This window comes from Podarcis pityusensis (genome assembly GCF_964106645.2).
Source record: "Podarcis pityusensis genome assembly, chromosome: 5".
NCBI classification, from domain to species: Eukaryota; Metazoa; Chordata; class Lepidosauria; order Squamata; family Lacertidae; genus Podarcis; species Podarcis pityusensis.
Window position 1 is genome coordinate 81,284,612 of NC_138032.1, and position 14,641 is coordinate 81,299,252.

Genomic DNA, 14,641 nt, shown 5'->3' on the forward strand with positions numbered 1-14,641 from the left:
GAGAAAGGGTTTCTAGAGTGATAGCCTAGTAGGTGCCTCCCAGAACTCATTGGAGGAAGAGTAAATGGTGACCACCACAGCCCTGTCGAAAACGAGGACACAGATATCATTCAATGGGTCTGTGCTAATGAAGGTTATATTAATCTGTATGTTTTGAAGTATGGTTGATTCCCACCCCCCTCAATTTTATTATTTTATCTGTTAGTAAACCACGTTGCAGTTTTTTGTTTTACAATCAAGTGGTGTATACATTTAATGAAATAAACAAATGGCCAAAGGCAACTTAAAAACAATTACTGTAATTTAAATAGAAATATAATACTTCTCACCGTATTTAGGTGACCTGAATGCCTGCCTAGTCTGCTGTCCAAATGCTGACTTTTGGTGGGCATTTGTTTGAAAACTGCAGCTAGACCATAAAGCCTTTCAAAGAATGGTGTGTCTGCTATGTCTCTGTTCCAGCACTCTTTTGTTTAATCAAATTTCCACTATACTTTTCTTCAACAAGGCTACACTTTCTGAAAAACAACCTACTCACAATGGGCTTCAGAAACCACAAAGTTGCTGTCTAACAACCTGCAGATTGACACACTCACACATATTAATTAATTAATTAATTAATTAATTACAGATCGTTCCAAAGAGCACCCACATTGAAGTATGATTTCCGGTAAAATAACTTATGGTGAAAAGAATCTTTAGGCAATCTTAATGCGTGGAAGCGTTATGGGTATTTAAAGAGCTTAGATGGTTATTTGAAGCTTGCTCTTTTAAAATATACATTGAGCTTTTGAAGGAAATGTCAAGACACAACTCCAGTTTTTCTGATATCTGCAGGCATAACACATTGCCCACAGTCAAACTGGACTTATTTGAGTAATATAATAATTTTAATATTTGAAACGGAAATGAGATGAAGTGGGTGTCGATCAGGGAGAGAGAGCATTATTGGCAGTAGCACCCCAGCTATGGAACAGTGAGTCTTTCCTGGTGCCTTCTTTATCTTGTCTAAATAATCTAGTGAAGACCTTTTGGTTCACCCACATGGTTTAATTCTTTATTGAAGCTTGGGTGTTTTATACTCTCTGTGATGCCATCCATATAAGTTGCAAAAGATGTTTTTGGTTCTCTTTTATCTTTGGTTGATCATGATTTTTAATTATTATAAATCAAGAAAGATCCATATAGTCAGAAATACGTCCCTCTCAATCCCTACCATTTCATTTACTTATGTTCTGGGATTTGGCCCAGAATCTTAAAATTCATTGGTTTCGTAGGAGATCTGCCCCTGATTCCAAGCTACTCTGTGTATAACATAGGCAAAATGACAGAATCTACATGCTAGAACAGCTTTAGAGAGATAGGTAAATGTAATACAATACATAAAAGGCAAGGTTAAAACAACTCCCAATTGAGATCAAAAAGCTAGGGTTGGAGAATAAAACCTGCAATAAGAACAAGATACAAAGCTGAAACTAAATCTAAATGTCTTCAGCTGACACATACAAAAACATCAAAGTGATGTCTCTGTGAGTGGAAGGTGCGGGATTTATTTCCCCACATCCATCTCTCTGAAAGAGGGAAAGAGTTGAGTGGTGGTGAAGAGAGGGCATCATTCCGCAGCAGAGACTGCTAAATAAGAGGGAGTCACCTTTTCTTTCAGTTGTTTTGCTAAACTGAGTCAATCCCCTCCCTCCCTCCCTGGCCACCCCTTTGGCCGTTGACTCTTCGGCTGCCAGTAATAACCAAATGACTGACCTACTTTAGGCTGTGATTTCGTCCTTAGCCCTTGGTTTTAAGCAGTGGTTCCAACCTTAAACTGCCAAGTCAGTGCAAGTAACTACGCCACAACTGAATAAAGTGGCGAGTCCCACACCTGCATCGTACATAAATCACACTTGCGGTCCAACCAAAGAACACGTCTCCCCCCTTTACAAGGTTGCACACCCTTCGTATCTGAAACGGAATGCAATCCCAATGCAATCCCTTCTCCGTGGGTTTGAGGGACTGACACAAGAGCCCTGCAATGCAAGTCTGTCGCAGCTCAAAGGTTGGGGGTTAGGTTGCTCTCGGTTTCCTACCCAAAATCCCTAATAGAAGGTCAGCCTTATTGAAACTGCCCTATTAGGCGTCCTCCCAGTGTTAATTCAACACTCCAACACGTATTTCCGAACAGAAACCTGACCTCCTGGTCCGTGTGTTTCAGTAGCCATGAAGTTTAAATGTTCATTAAAACAACCATCAGCAAAGCGCTAATATCAAATTGGCATTGCTACTGTTCATATTAGGAAGCTACTTTGTGGTACATTCTGCTTTGAAATTTGTCAAATTATAATTTATGCGGTGAAACATTGTGATCTTTGAATCTTGGAGGAGAAAGGGACATAATGTATAAACGAAGTAGTAATAGGTTGAAACGCAGCTATGTATTTGATACCTCAACTATGCTTACTTGTTTCCCTTTCCTCGTCCTCCTACAAATAAACCCAATTATATGTTCTTATGGTTTTTATTTACTGAATTTATACGCCGCCCTTCGGAGCCCACATCGGCAAACAGAAACAGTACACAATTTAAAAACAAAAACAAAGCAAAAACATTCTAAAACATTTCGAACATTAAAAAAATAACAATTGCAAACACCTAAAAGCAATTTCAGTTAGGAAGAATCCTAAAAGTAATTATAGGAGGTTTGTTGGTTTGTTTTTTCAACTATTCTTCTGTCCGCTGATCTCGGGGTTGTCAGGAACATTATTCTGCAGCCACCAAATGTCTGAACAAACAGGAATATTTTCAAATTCCTAATGAAACGCAATAATGATGAAGACGGAGCAGCTCACTAGAGAGAGCATTCCGCAACCGGGGAACCTCTTTAAATGGGCTGGCCGTCCAGATCGAATTAAAGCAAATTAAACCAACTACAACGGCACTGTCGTCTTATTTATTTATTTGGGTTTATAAAAGATTAACATACGAATCCTAACTTGCAGGTACCAGCTTGGAAAAGGCATTCTTGGTGCAAGGAACTCCTCTTCTAAGATGGCGGGTGACCTTGAATATCCAATGCACCGTTTTTAAAAGAACGTAAGCTGTTTCCTAAGTCTTCAAAACTAGCGAAAAATGAATGCAAATTTAATAATATGTTAATAAAATATAGATTGCTTACATAGCTTAGATTTATTTCTTCGGTTGCCGCCGCTCTTATGTATACCGTATTATTCGCATTTGATACGATTGCTGGCAGTTGCCAGAGCCTCCATCCAAGGCGATGTACTAATTTATTTAGACGGCAGATGCTGAAATGAGGGGTATTGGAATTAATTTGTTCCAAGCTTCTTTGTCGATATGAAAAAAATTATACTTGGTTCTTTTTAGAACAACAACGAAACCTTTTTAAAAAGGAGAGTACCCGTTTAAGATACGAAGTGTGTGCTAAAGTGTGTGTGTGGGGGGGGGTTCTTTGGTTGGACCTCGCAAGTGTCATTTTTGTACAATGCGGGTGTGGCTTGGCAAAGAAAAGGTGTAGTAGGCGCCCGAAAGATCTCTCTCGCTCTCTCTCTCTCTCTCTCTCTCTCTCTCTCTCTCTCTCTCTCTCTCTCTCTCTCTCTCTCTCCCTCCCTCTCTCCCTCTCTCTCTCTCTCCTCTTCCGTTCAGATGAAGAGTCAATTGCCAAAGGGGTGTCGACGGAGGGAGGGGTTTGAGCCAGTTTGGCAAAGCAACTGATTTTTTGAAAGAGAATGTAACTGTTTCTATTGGTTGAGAAGCAAGGGTGAAACGCAAAAATGATGAAGACGGGGCAGCTGACTGGGAGGGCATTCCTCAACCGGGAAACCTCGTATTGGTAGAGAAGTAAGGGTGGGGTGACTCCCTCGTATTGGTTGAGAAGTAAGGGTGGGGTCGCCCAACGGAGATAAATGCCCAGACCGAATCCCCTGCAGAGTGAACGAACCAGAGGGAGGTTTTTTTTCATGATGGCAACCAACAAGGAAGGTAAGAGAAACTTTTAAAAAAATGATTATTAAGCCCTGAGCTTTCCATGTCGGGAGGAACATCGGCAAGCGTCGCTTCAGTTTAAGCTTGCCCAGCGCTTCCTTCAGATTTGCCTCTTTGTCTTTTCCCAGGAGGAAGCTACCCCAAAGTCGGAGGAGATAGGAGAAAAAGGACCGTTTTCACCCCTGCCCAAATCGAGCTTTTAAAGAAGGAGTTTGAAGAGAACCGGTACCCCGGATACGAGACCAGGGAGGCGCTGGCGAGGTGCATCGGAGTCGAAGAAGATCGTGTGCACGTAAGAATCGGGATGGTGGGGGCTCCCAAGACTTCCCTAAACCGCACATACTGGAAGAATTTGAAACACTCAGAATAATCCTTGCGTAGTCGAAGGCCTTAGTTCTCCCGGGTGCCTCTCAGCTTTTTTTTTGGGGGGGGGGTGTATCGTGGATGTAAAGGCTTTTTGTAAACGGTGGGTGGGTTGTGCTCCCTCCTTTTCAAATTTAGGAAGAAATTGTGCCCATACTTGTTCAGAAATCATGCTTCTTGATTAAGGCTTCTTTTTCCTTCCCAGTAAATTTATGCACAGCACACATTCATTTAATGCAGATTCTGAGTTTTCTGAGATTCTAACCCCAAACAGGGTAGAACAAATGGGTAGGTCTTCTGAGTGAGGTATTTAAAATTACAATTACTATATTTATGGAATTTTTAAAACAATTGCCTTCCAGCACAAATGCACAAAGAGATGTTAAGTCTTGTATGCAGGCATCCACTTGGCATTAACAAATGCTTGACAATTTCTTACAGATGAAGCTCACATCCACAGGTTATACTTCAATAAAGAAAGTCTTGTGGAACTGTACACTTGTGCAGCTTTTAAAGGTGGTTTTTTCTGATACAGCAGAACAAAATACAGCCAAATAGCAGTATTTAGTCATTCCAACTTAGAATCTTTATGATTAACAGTAACTGGATATTATGAACATGGGATATTTAAATGCGGAGCTGAAGAGAGTAGAAAAATGCTGCAGAGAACTAAAGATAAACCTCAGAGGAATAAGCATAATTTATTAAATGTAATTCTCTCTATTGGATCAAAAAGACATATTCATGGTAACAATGTCTTCTATATTCACAGAACATAATGCTTATATGCCTTTCACACAACACAAGACAAATTAATGTAGGTTCTCCCACTGTCATACACTAATCTTTGCTTGGTTGTTGTACCTGAAAGTGAAATTATGACCTACCTGTTTGGAAATAATGGGCATTTGGTTCTCTCCTTTCTTCTGTTCAGATCTGGTTTCAAAACAGAAGGGCCAGAACACCAAAGAGGATAGGTTCCAGGATAAGGATCGGGAACCATGCTGCAGCTCCTTATAGCCACAGTGAGAGAACCCGTCCAAGAAGCAGCCTGGACAGCAGCCCGAGAAGCAGTACAGGAAACCTCCAAAATATTCACATGGAACAATATTACCAGCCACAGGACTTTCATTATGCTGAAAGCTATAGAGGAGCAGGGTTGTGGCAGCCACCTCTCAACAACACGCAACCAGGAGAGTGTGCCCCGCAACAGCAGAGCTCCCTGGAATTGAACCCTGCTTATTACCAGCAAGCTGCTTTTTGTGGAACTGGGCTTTCTGAGACTTCCCAGGCGAGCAACTGCCCAGTTCCATATTACGGTGCGGAGATGGTGAGGCAGCCTCCACCATCAGCTGGGAACTTCTTCATGGCATCAAGCAGTTATACTCCCTGGTCTGCAACGGGGAATTATTCAGCTACAAATCCTGGACAAATGCAGAATGTTGATGGAAGTGGTTCGGACTCTCAGTTTTTCTCTTTAAGTCAGGTTCCAGATTAGCATCCCAACTCATTCCATGCTATCCTGTACATATTTTACAAGCTCCCTCTTTTAATGCCTTTTAATGTATGACTTTGATGTTTTGAATAAAGTTTGTTCCTTTAGTAGCTTGTCTGCAGTCTTGATTTAACTTTCCATTTACTGAAACATTCACTTTCCTTTGTGCAAGCATACAAACATGGGCTTAATTTTCCCATAGAAAAATGTCAGTTGTGCGGTACATGTGGTTCTAGAGATAAAAGGTCAGGTCTACTAATGGCTGAATATTCCTGAGACACATTTTAATCCACCAATGGCTTTCTGTCCCTTTCCTTTTCTTTTTAAGTCTCTGTATCTGAGGCTAGAGTAGGTGGCAATAGATGTGGTGGGAAGTTGCTGTATTTTCTTTGTATGCAAAATAATATTTGTAGATCCTGCTATAAGTAGATTTAGTAACACTTTTCTGTCTTAATAAGTTTAGTTTCCATTCATGAGTCTTCCATTTTTTAAAACACAGAAGTTTGAGATGGGGATATAAGCTTTAATTGATTTTCCTACCATGAGTATGTAAAGTTGCTCTCCACAGCTTTAAAGACATATAAGTTTAAGTTATAAATGCCCATGTTGCAGGCTAAGGCACATACTTCTATTAAAAACTTTGTGGGGGGATATTTTTAACACTTTATTTCATTTTCTTGCTCTTAATTCCCGCCCCCCCCCCCCGCATGGTTTGTGCTCGACTGCCTTCAAAGAAGCTTTATGGGAGGGTTGCCTGTGAACTAGAGGTACCACTGTATATGCCTGAGGGAAGATGGTGGCGCCCTGTGGTGGCGCCTGGAGACCGGCTACCAGATAACTCTGAAGGGCTTCCCTCTCGACATTGTCTTCCCTTATTACATTCCCTCAGCACCAGCGCTATAACGAACGTCTTGCTGGGGCAACGGGGGGGGGGGGCGGGGGTGTCCTTCCCGCTCCTCTTTCTGGTCCCAACGGCCGCCCATCCCCCACTCCCTCTCGCCTCGCCTCATAGAATCCAGGTTGGCGCCGCGCGCCGTTTCCCGCCCAAAACGCCCCCGCCTGTCCTGCCTTCGCGCCCTTTGGCCACGCCTTCCCCTGCGGCGTCACACCAGCCGCCGTCCTCCTCCTCCTCCCTGGTCTCCCCGCTTCCCCCCCTCCCCTCGGTCTCCTCTTCGCTCCCTCTTCACACAATGGCCCCCCACCCCACCCCGCAGGGGGGACCCACCCGTGAGGCGAGATAAGCGCATTAGCATGTCTGGCCTCTGAGGAAGGCTGCCCCCTCTCGCCTTCCCTTCTGCTCCTTTCATTCCTCCATCCTTCTGCTCCCCTCTGGCCCCTCCAGGCTCAGCGCGGGGGGGGGGACCGGCTGGGCTGCCCTAAATCCGCCTCTGCTTGGGAGCTGGATCTTCCTCACTTCCACTTCTACCCCACTCCAAATCTGCCTCTACAGCAGCCTCGGGGCAAAGAGGAGGCGCCACCGGTCTCTTCCCGCCTTTCTTCGCCATTTGATCTTGATCCCCCAACAATCTCCATTCTTCCCTGGGGGGGGGGCAGTTTTGGGACTCGTCTCAGGGGACCAAATGTCTTGGGCCGGCCCTGCTGACCCTCCTCCAGGAGTAAGTCTGGCCAAGGTGGCTGGGACGTCAGCTCAGGCAAATGCAACCCAGGGAGGATTTCACCCTGAAGCCTGTGCCCCCTTTTCATCTTTGCCTCCTTTTCTGAACCTGCCCCTGGGAATTCGGCTGGTGTTTTTCTCCCTCCTCCATAAGGAAAGCCCTGAGCACTAGCATTCCCTGGGCGGTTGCCAGATGATGAGGGGTGAGCACTCTGCACATGCCTGGGAGTAAACCATCTACCAGCTCCTGTTAGATTCCCTTAGGTGAGAGAAAGGGTTTCTAGAGTGATAGCCTAGTAGGTGCCTCCCAGAACTCATTGGAGGAAGAGTAAATGGTGACCACCACAGCCCTGTCGAAAACGAGGACACAGATATCATTCAATGGGTCTGTGCTAATGAAGGTTATATTCATCTGTATGTTTTGAAGTATGGTTGATTCCCACCCCCCTCAATTTTATTATGTTATCTGTTAGTAAAACAAAAAACTGCAAAGTGGTTTACTATCAAGTGGTGTATACATTTAATGAAATAAATAAACAAATGGCCAAAGGCAACTTAAAAACAATTACTGTAATTTAAATAGAAATATAATACTTCTCACCGTATTTAGGTGACCTGAATGCCTGCTTAGTCTGCTGTCCAAATGCTGACTGTTGGTGGGCATTTGTTTGAAAACTGCAGCTAGACTATAAAGCCCTTCAAAGAATGGTGTGTCTGCTATGTCTCTGTTCCAGCACTCTTTTGTTTAATCAAATTTCCACTATACTTTTCTTCAACAAGGCTACACTTTCTGAAAAACAACCTATTCACAATAGGCTTCAGAAACCACAAAGTTACTGTCTAACAAGCTGCAGATTAACACACTCACACACATTAATTAATTACAGATCATTCCAAAGAGCACCCACATTGAAGTATGATTTCTGGTAAAATATCTTATGGTGAAAATAATTTTTAGGTAAACTTAATGAATGGAAGAGTTATGGGTATTTAAAGAGCTTAGATGGTTACTTAAAGATTGCTCTTTCAAAATATACATTGAGCTTTTGAAGGAAATGTCAAGACACAACTCCAGTTTTTCTGATATCTGACACATTGCCCGCAGTCAAACGGGACTTATTTGAGTAATATAATAATTTTAATATTTGAAACGGAAATGAGATGAAGTGGGTGTCGATCAGGGAGAGAGAGCTTTATTGGCAGTAGTATCCCAGCTATGGAACAGCCGCCTTAGTGAGTCTTTCCTTTCCAGTGAGTCTTTATCTTGTCTAAATCATCTAGTGAAGACCTTTTGGTTCACCCACATGGTTTAATTCTTTATTGAAGCTTGGGTGTTTTATGCTCTCTGTGATGCCATCCATATAAGTTGCAAAAGAAGTTTTTGGTTCTCTTTTATTTTTGGCGAAGGCAAAGTGCAAGGGGGAAAAGTTCAATGATTTTAGGATTGTAGCTTTCAAAAGTGTAGATTAGTGGGAGAGAAATTTTTCTCTATCCACTTTCTCCATGCAATGCAAAATTTTATAAATTTCTGTCATGCCACCTCTTATCCAGCTTTTCTCTAAACTAAATAATCCCTAATGCTCCAACCTTTCCTCATTGTTCCTTCCACTTTTTCACTCTGCCGACCCTTTTCTGAATTATCTGAACTGGAGATCTGTGATAACGCATCACATGCTTGTATGCATAGGGTGGGATGGGGGGCGCAACTAATCCCTTCCCCACTCCCCACTCCAGTCCTAATTGCTTTCTAAATTGCTGTTTCCTTTGCATGGCAGTGGTGGGAAGAAGATGGGAAGAACGCTGGGTGTTTCGCAGTACATCACAAAGGATTGCTGACCTCCCCTCCCGTATTTATAAACACAATAACCGCAAAATAATCCCCCTCCCCCTCTACTACAAATAGTTCTGAATCTCTACCCCCCTCCCCTCCCCTCGATTGTTATTTTAAAACCCAACAGCAGATGACTACGTATTACAGTTCTCCCAACATCAGTCCCAAGCAGTGAGAGACCCACATTTTGGGGGCCCTGAAGTTGAACTGTTCTGGGGGCCCCTTCATAACTAGCAATGAGTTCTGGGTAACCACTGTTGTCATCTTCAATGGGGTTGTTCCCTGACAGATCACCACATTTTAAAAATCTGATTTTGATTAGAATTTCTGTTCTGGGTTGTCACACGTCTCAAAGTCACTGGTGTGAATTAAAATGTTTAAGAATGTGGATTAATTCTGGTCTGCAGCCCCTCTGGGATTTGGCGCCCAGAGTCTTAAGATTAAATGGTTTCATAGGAGATCTGCGCTTGCGTATTCAATGCACTGTTTTTAAAATAAGGTAACCTTTTTTCTAGCGTAAAATGAACACAAATTTAATCGTCCATTAATAAAATATAGTTTGCTTACTCAGCTTAGATTTCTTTCTTCGGTTGCCACCGCTGTTATATTTACCGTCTTATTCGCATTTGATGCGATTCCTGGCCATTGCCACTGCCTCCATCCAAGGCGATGTACAAATCTATTTAGACGAGAGGGGATGCTATGAGGGGTATTGGAATTAAGTTGTTCCAAACTTCTTTGTTGATATGAAATAATTTACACTTGCTTCTTTTTAGAACAACAACATTTTTTTTTTTTTTTAAAGGAGAGTATCCGTTTAAGATAGGAAGTGTGTGGTACCTGGTAAAGCGGGGGGTGTGTGTGTGTGTGTTCTTTGGTTGGACCGCAAGTGTGATTTTTGTACGATGCAGGTGTGGGACACCCCATTTTATTCAGTTCTGGGGTACAGTGGTACCTCGCAAGACGAATGCCTCGCAAGACGGAAAACTCGCAAAACGAAAGGGTTTTTGGTTTTTTTAGTTGCTTCGCAAGACGATTTTCCCTATGGGCTTGCTTCGCAAGGCGGAAACGTCTTGCAAGTTTGTTTCCTTTTTCTTAAAACCATTAATACAGTTGCGACTTGACTTTGAGGAGCAACTCATAGCACGCGGTGTGGTAGCCTTTTTTGAGGTTTTTGAAGACTTTGGTGATTTTTGAAGCTTTTCCAAAACTTTTCTGACACCGTGCTTCGCAAGACGAAAAGAACCGCAAGACGAAAAAACTCGCGGAATGAATTAATTTCGTCTTGCGAGGCACCACTGTAGTTACTTGCACTGGCTTGGCAAAGAAAATGTGTAGCAGTCGCCGGAAAGTCCTCTCTCTCTCTCCCCTCACTTCTGAATTCTCTTCTCTTCAGTTGCCTGCATTGGATAATGCTCCAAGTCAAAACGTGCCAACAGCGAACTATTAAGCAGATCAACGCCGGTTTTTAAAATGTATTTTATTACTTTTTCACATGCAATGAATAAAATTTAAAATGCAATAAACGACGTTACCTAGTCTGTCGTTTCTTGGAATCAACAGCAGTTTAAAGTTGGAACCGCTGCTTAAAACCAAGGGCTAAGGAGGAAATCACAGACTAAAGTAGGTCAAAGTCAATTGGTTATTACTGGTGGCCGAAGAGTCAACGGCAAAAGGGGTGGCCAGGGAGGGAGGGGATTGACTCAGTCAATCAATCAATAGACTATTTGCGTAGCCGACAGGCCATAGCATCAAAGGACAAACACCGACAAAAATACATTACAAATATAGTTACCATAAAATCTTATGACCTATTAAAACCCTAGGTAGAAGCTGGATTATCATACATCAATGACCCTCTGTCCCATGGGCGGCGGCCTTTTCTCTGGTACATTGTTCCAGGTCGGTTAAGTAAATAGACCAGCCAAATTGAAAGATTATAAATATAAATATAACCTTGGAGGGATGGTCAGGACAGGGAGAAAGATAATAATAACCAGATGCAGATAAATAAATAATCTCAGTACTTAAAACTTGGCAGACGTAATAAAATACTAATAATAAAACATAATGATAATAATGATAAGATCCTAGGCGAGGAATCCGGGTGACGACACTCATGTCAGTCAGATAAGCAGCTCTCAGTCTCATTGCTCTCTCGATAAATTTGGCAACCTTCTCTGTTGTCGAGCTGTTCTGGTCGGCTAGGAGTGAGAACAATTTGGCTTCGCAAGAGCAGCCCGGTATGGCAGATAGGAGCGGCGTGATGGTCTCGTCCCTGAGATCTTTATATAGGGAACAAGACAGGAGAACGTGTGACACAGTCTCTACGTAGCCAGCTCCACAGGGGCAGAGCCAGTTCTCGAATGAATTTTTTGATATCTACCTTCAAGAACAGCTGAGGGTAACATATTTAGTCTGGCCAGTGTAAAGGCCTGTCTGAGTTTTGGAATGGTTAAGGTAGACAAATAAGGTGCTCGAAAATCAAAGTGGGAGGGAGGCAGATAAGCGTACCAAGCACTAAATTTCTTAATATAGGCCAGATTATTCTGCTGCTCAATAGCCTTCATGCGCTGGTCAGTAATGGTTTTTGCCTTGGGGAGACCCATTTTCAGGAGATGCTGTGCTTGGAGGCCACATGTAAGTAGTTTTTGATGCACTACTTTGGACCACCGACTTCTATGAGCATCTCGTGCTACTAGAGGTAGTAGTCCGGATGGGTTTAAATTTAAGCGAAGCCAATAGTTGAATGTTCTTAGCCAGGTTTGGGTTTCGACGGAGAGGAGGCCAGTCTCCAGCCGTAGGGCCGCATTTGGTGTGCATGGTGGAACGGCTAGAATCTGTCTTAAGAATTTAGACTGGACCGTTTCAAGTGTGCGGCAATGATTTCCCGTCCAAATATGGGCCCCGTAGAGTATTTGCGCCAAGGGTTTTGCTTGAAAGACCTCCAGAGCTGCTGGGATGTGTCTGCCCCCCTTCGTAAAGTAAAAGCGTGACAGTATTTTGGCATTTTGAGATGCTTTTTCCCTAGCATATTTATGATGGGCCTCCCAGGTCCCTGTTGACTGGAAAACTACTCCAAGGTATTTGAAAATTCTGACCTGTTCTATTGGCTGATTGTCCATCTCCCATCTGTGATGTCTGTGTCTCCTAGCGAAGACCATGACTTTGGTTTTTTGGTGATTAACCACCAGTTGATCTCTCCTACAGTAGGCTCAGAATTCTCTTAGTAGCCTTTTGAGGCCTACTTTAGTTCGTGATAAGAGAACCGCATCGTCCGCATAGAGGAGCGCTGAAATTGATTTTTCGGCAAGTTTGGGGGCATGAAACTCCGGGGATGTTAGGTATTTGACCATGTCATTTATATATAAGTTGAATAAGGCCGGGGCTAAAATACAGCCCTGCTCGACTCCTTTGGTGGCTGGTACAGGGCCAATTAGTTGCCCATTTACTGAGGTTCTTACATATAACTTGGAGTCTTTATATAGGCTTTTTATCAAGAATAGTAATCTTTTGTCAATGTTGGTAGCATTGAGTTTAGCCCAAAGTTTGACTCGTGAGATCAAGTCAAAGGCCGCCTTCAGGTCAATAAATGCTGCATATAGAATCCCACGTGTTTTATTGACGTATTTGTCAATGAGGTGTGCTAATACGAAGCAATGGTCTATTGTTGTTCTGCCCTGTCTGAAGCCGGCTTGCTCCTCTGCCAGAACTGCCTCAGTTTCCATCCAGGATGGACTCAGTTTAGCAAAACAACAGAAGAAAACGTGACTCCCTCTTATCGGCTGAGAAGTAAGGGTGGGGTTCGCCCACCGGAGATAAATGCCAAGACCGCACCGCCAGCAGAATAGCAGAGTGAACCTGAGGGATCTTAGTGTCCATTTTTAAGGCAAAACCAATTGAGGAGAGAGCAAGAAAGAGTTTTTTCATGATGGCAACCAACAACGAAGGTAAAAGAAACTTTTAAAAAAATGATTATTAATTCACTGTCTATAAAAAACAACAGCATTGCTCTAATTATTTATAGGGGAATGAGTAGGAAGGAAGATGTTTTCTGTTTCATCTGGGCCAGGATCCTGACGTAAGGAAGGCTTTCAAAGACCCATTTGTGGTAGCCGGGGAGAGATTAAACATGTCTCACTATTTCCTGGGAAGAAGCCCAGGCAAGACTGCTTTGCACACCTTTATTCGTAAACACAAAGCATTTAGTGCGTGGAAAGTGCAATCCTATACAGGACACACTTTCCTGAACGTTAAATCCTTTTCAAATAAACGGCGATTTAATTTCCCAATAAACGTGGTTAGGATCGGCTGCAGAAAACGAAGGCAGGCATAGAAATAAGAGCGTAAACTTCTTTGGTTTGTTTTCATTCAAGCCTTGTTCAGAGCAACCGGAGGTTTATTTAAAGGCCACAAAGTGCGTGGATTTCAATGTCAGGTACAAAAGGCTTCCTGTAAAAAGCGAAGGCTTTGCCCTTCTGCGCTCTGCCGGGTGGGTGGTCAGTGGGGCGGTTGAAAGAATTGCCACTGAAGCGTTCTCTACCGGGGGTCATTTTACGCAGTGTAACCTCAGGCAGCGCCCGATTCTGGGGGACTTGCTCCCGGGCAAGTGCAGGCGATGCAGCCCCGAGCTTTCCATGTCGGGAGGAAGATCTGCAAGCGTCGCTTCAGTTTAAGCCGAGCGCTTCCTTCAGATTTGCCTCTTTGTCTTTTCCCAGGAGGAAGCTACCCCAAAGTCAGAGGAGAAAGGCGAAAAAGGACTGTTTTTAGCCCATCTAACGTCGAGCTTCTAAAAAAGTCATTTGAAGAGGACCCGTACGCCGGATACGAGACTAGGGAGTCGCTGGCGAGGAGCATCGGAATCGAAGAAGATCGTGTGCACGTAAGAAGAGGGATAGTGGGGGTTCCTAGGACTTCCTTAAACCGCAAATACTGGATAAATTTAAATTGCTCAGAATAATTCTTTCGTTGTCATTCAATTTCGTTAGATCTTCCTGATGCCTCCGAGCTTAATGTGAAAGGTGCCGTATTCAAGAGCCAACTTCCTCTTTCCTGGGTTTTTGTGGGGTTTTTATTGGGGGGGGGCTGTTGTACCGTGGATGTAAAGGCTTTTTGTAAGGGGTGGGTGCGTTGTGTCCCCTCCTTTTCAACTGCAGAAAGAAATTGTGCCCATACTTGTTCAGAAATCCTGGTTCCTGATTAAGGCTTCCTTTTCCTTCCCACTCAAATTATTGGAGGCACATACTTTCAAATATCAAAGGTTCTGGGTTTGAACAGTAAAAACTCTTAACAGACCTGGTTTCAACCTAATTTGAGGATAAAACCATCTGGTTTTCTAGGCTGC

General features: G+C 43.2%; 2 protein-coding genes and 1 long non-coding RNA gene across 3 annotated transcripts in view; 2 read left to right on the forward strand and 1 right to left on the reverse strand.

Annotated features, from left to right (window-relative positions):
- The window catches only part of LOC308477552 (uncharacterized protein), a 192,329-nt gene that overhangs the window by 30,734 nt on the left and 146,954 nt on the right, over positions 1-14,641 (reverse strand). The window lies entirely within an intron of this gene.
- On the forward strand, positions 2,936-5,454 carry LOC308477564. The gene is made up of 3 exons (XR_013986636.1): positions 2,936-3,084; positions 4,122-4,285; positions 5,291-5,454. It is a non-coding gene; the product is annotated as an uncharacterized lncRNA (long non-coding RNA).
- The window catches only part of LOC308477547 (uncharacterized protein), an 83,178-nt gene continuing 82,187 nt past the window's right edge, over positions 13,651-14,641 (forward strand). Inside the window, exon 1 of the mRNA XM_081006268.1 lies at positions 13,651-14,179. Coding sequence (XP_080862394.1) covers positions 13,916-14,179 — 264 coding nt within the window. The 5' untranslated portion in view covers positions 13,651-13,915. The remainder of the gene's footprint in view (positions 14,180-14,641) is intronic.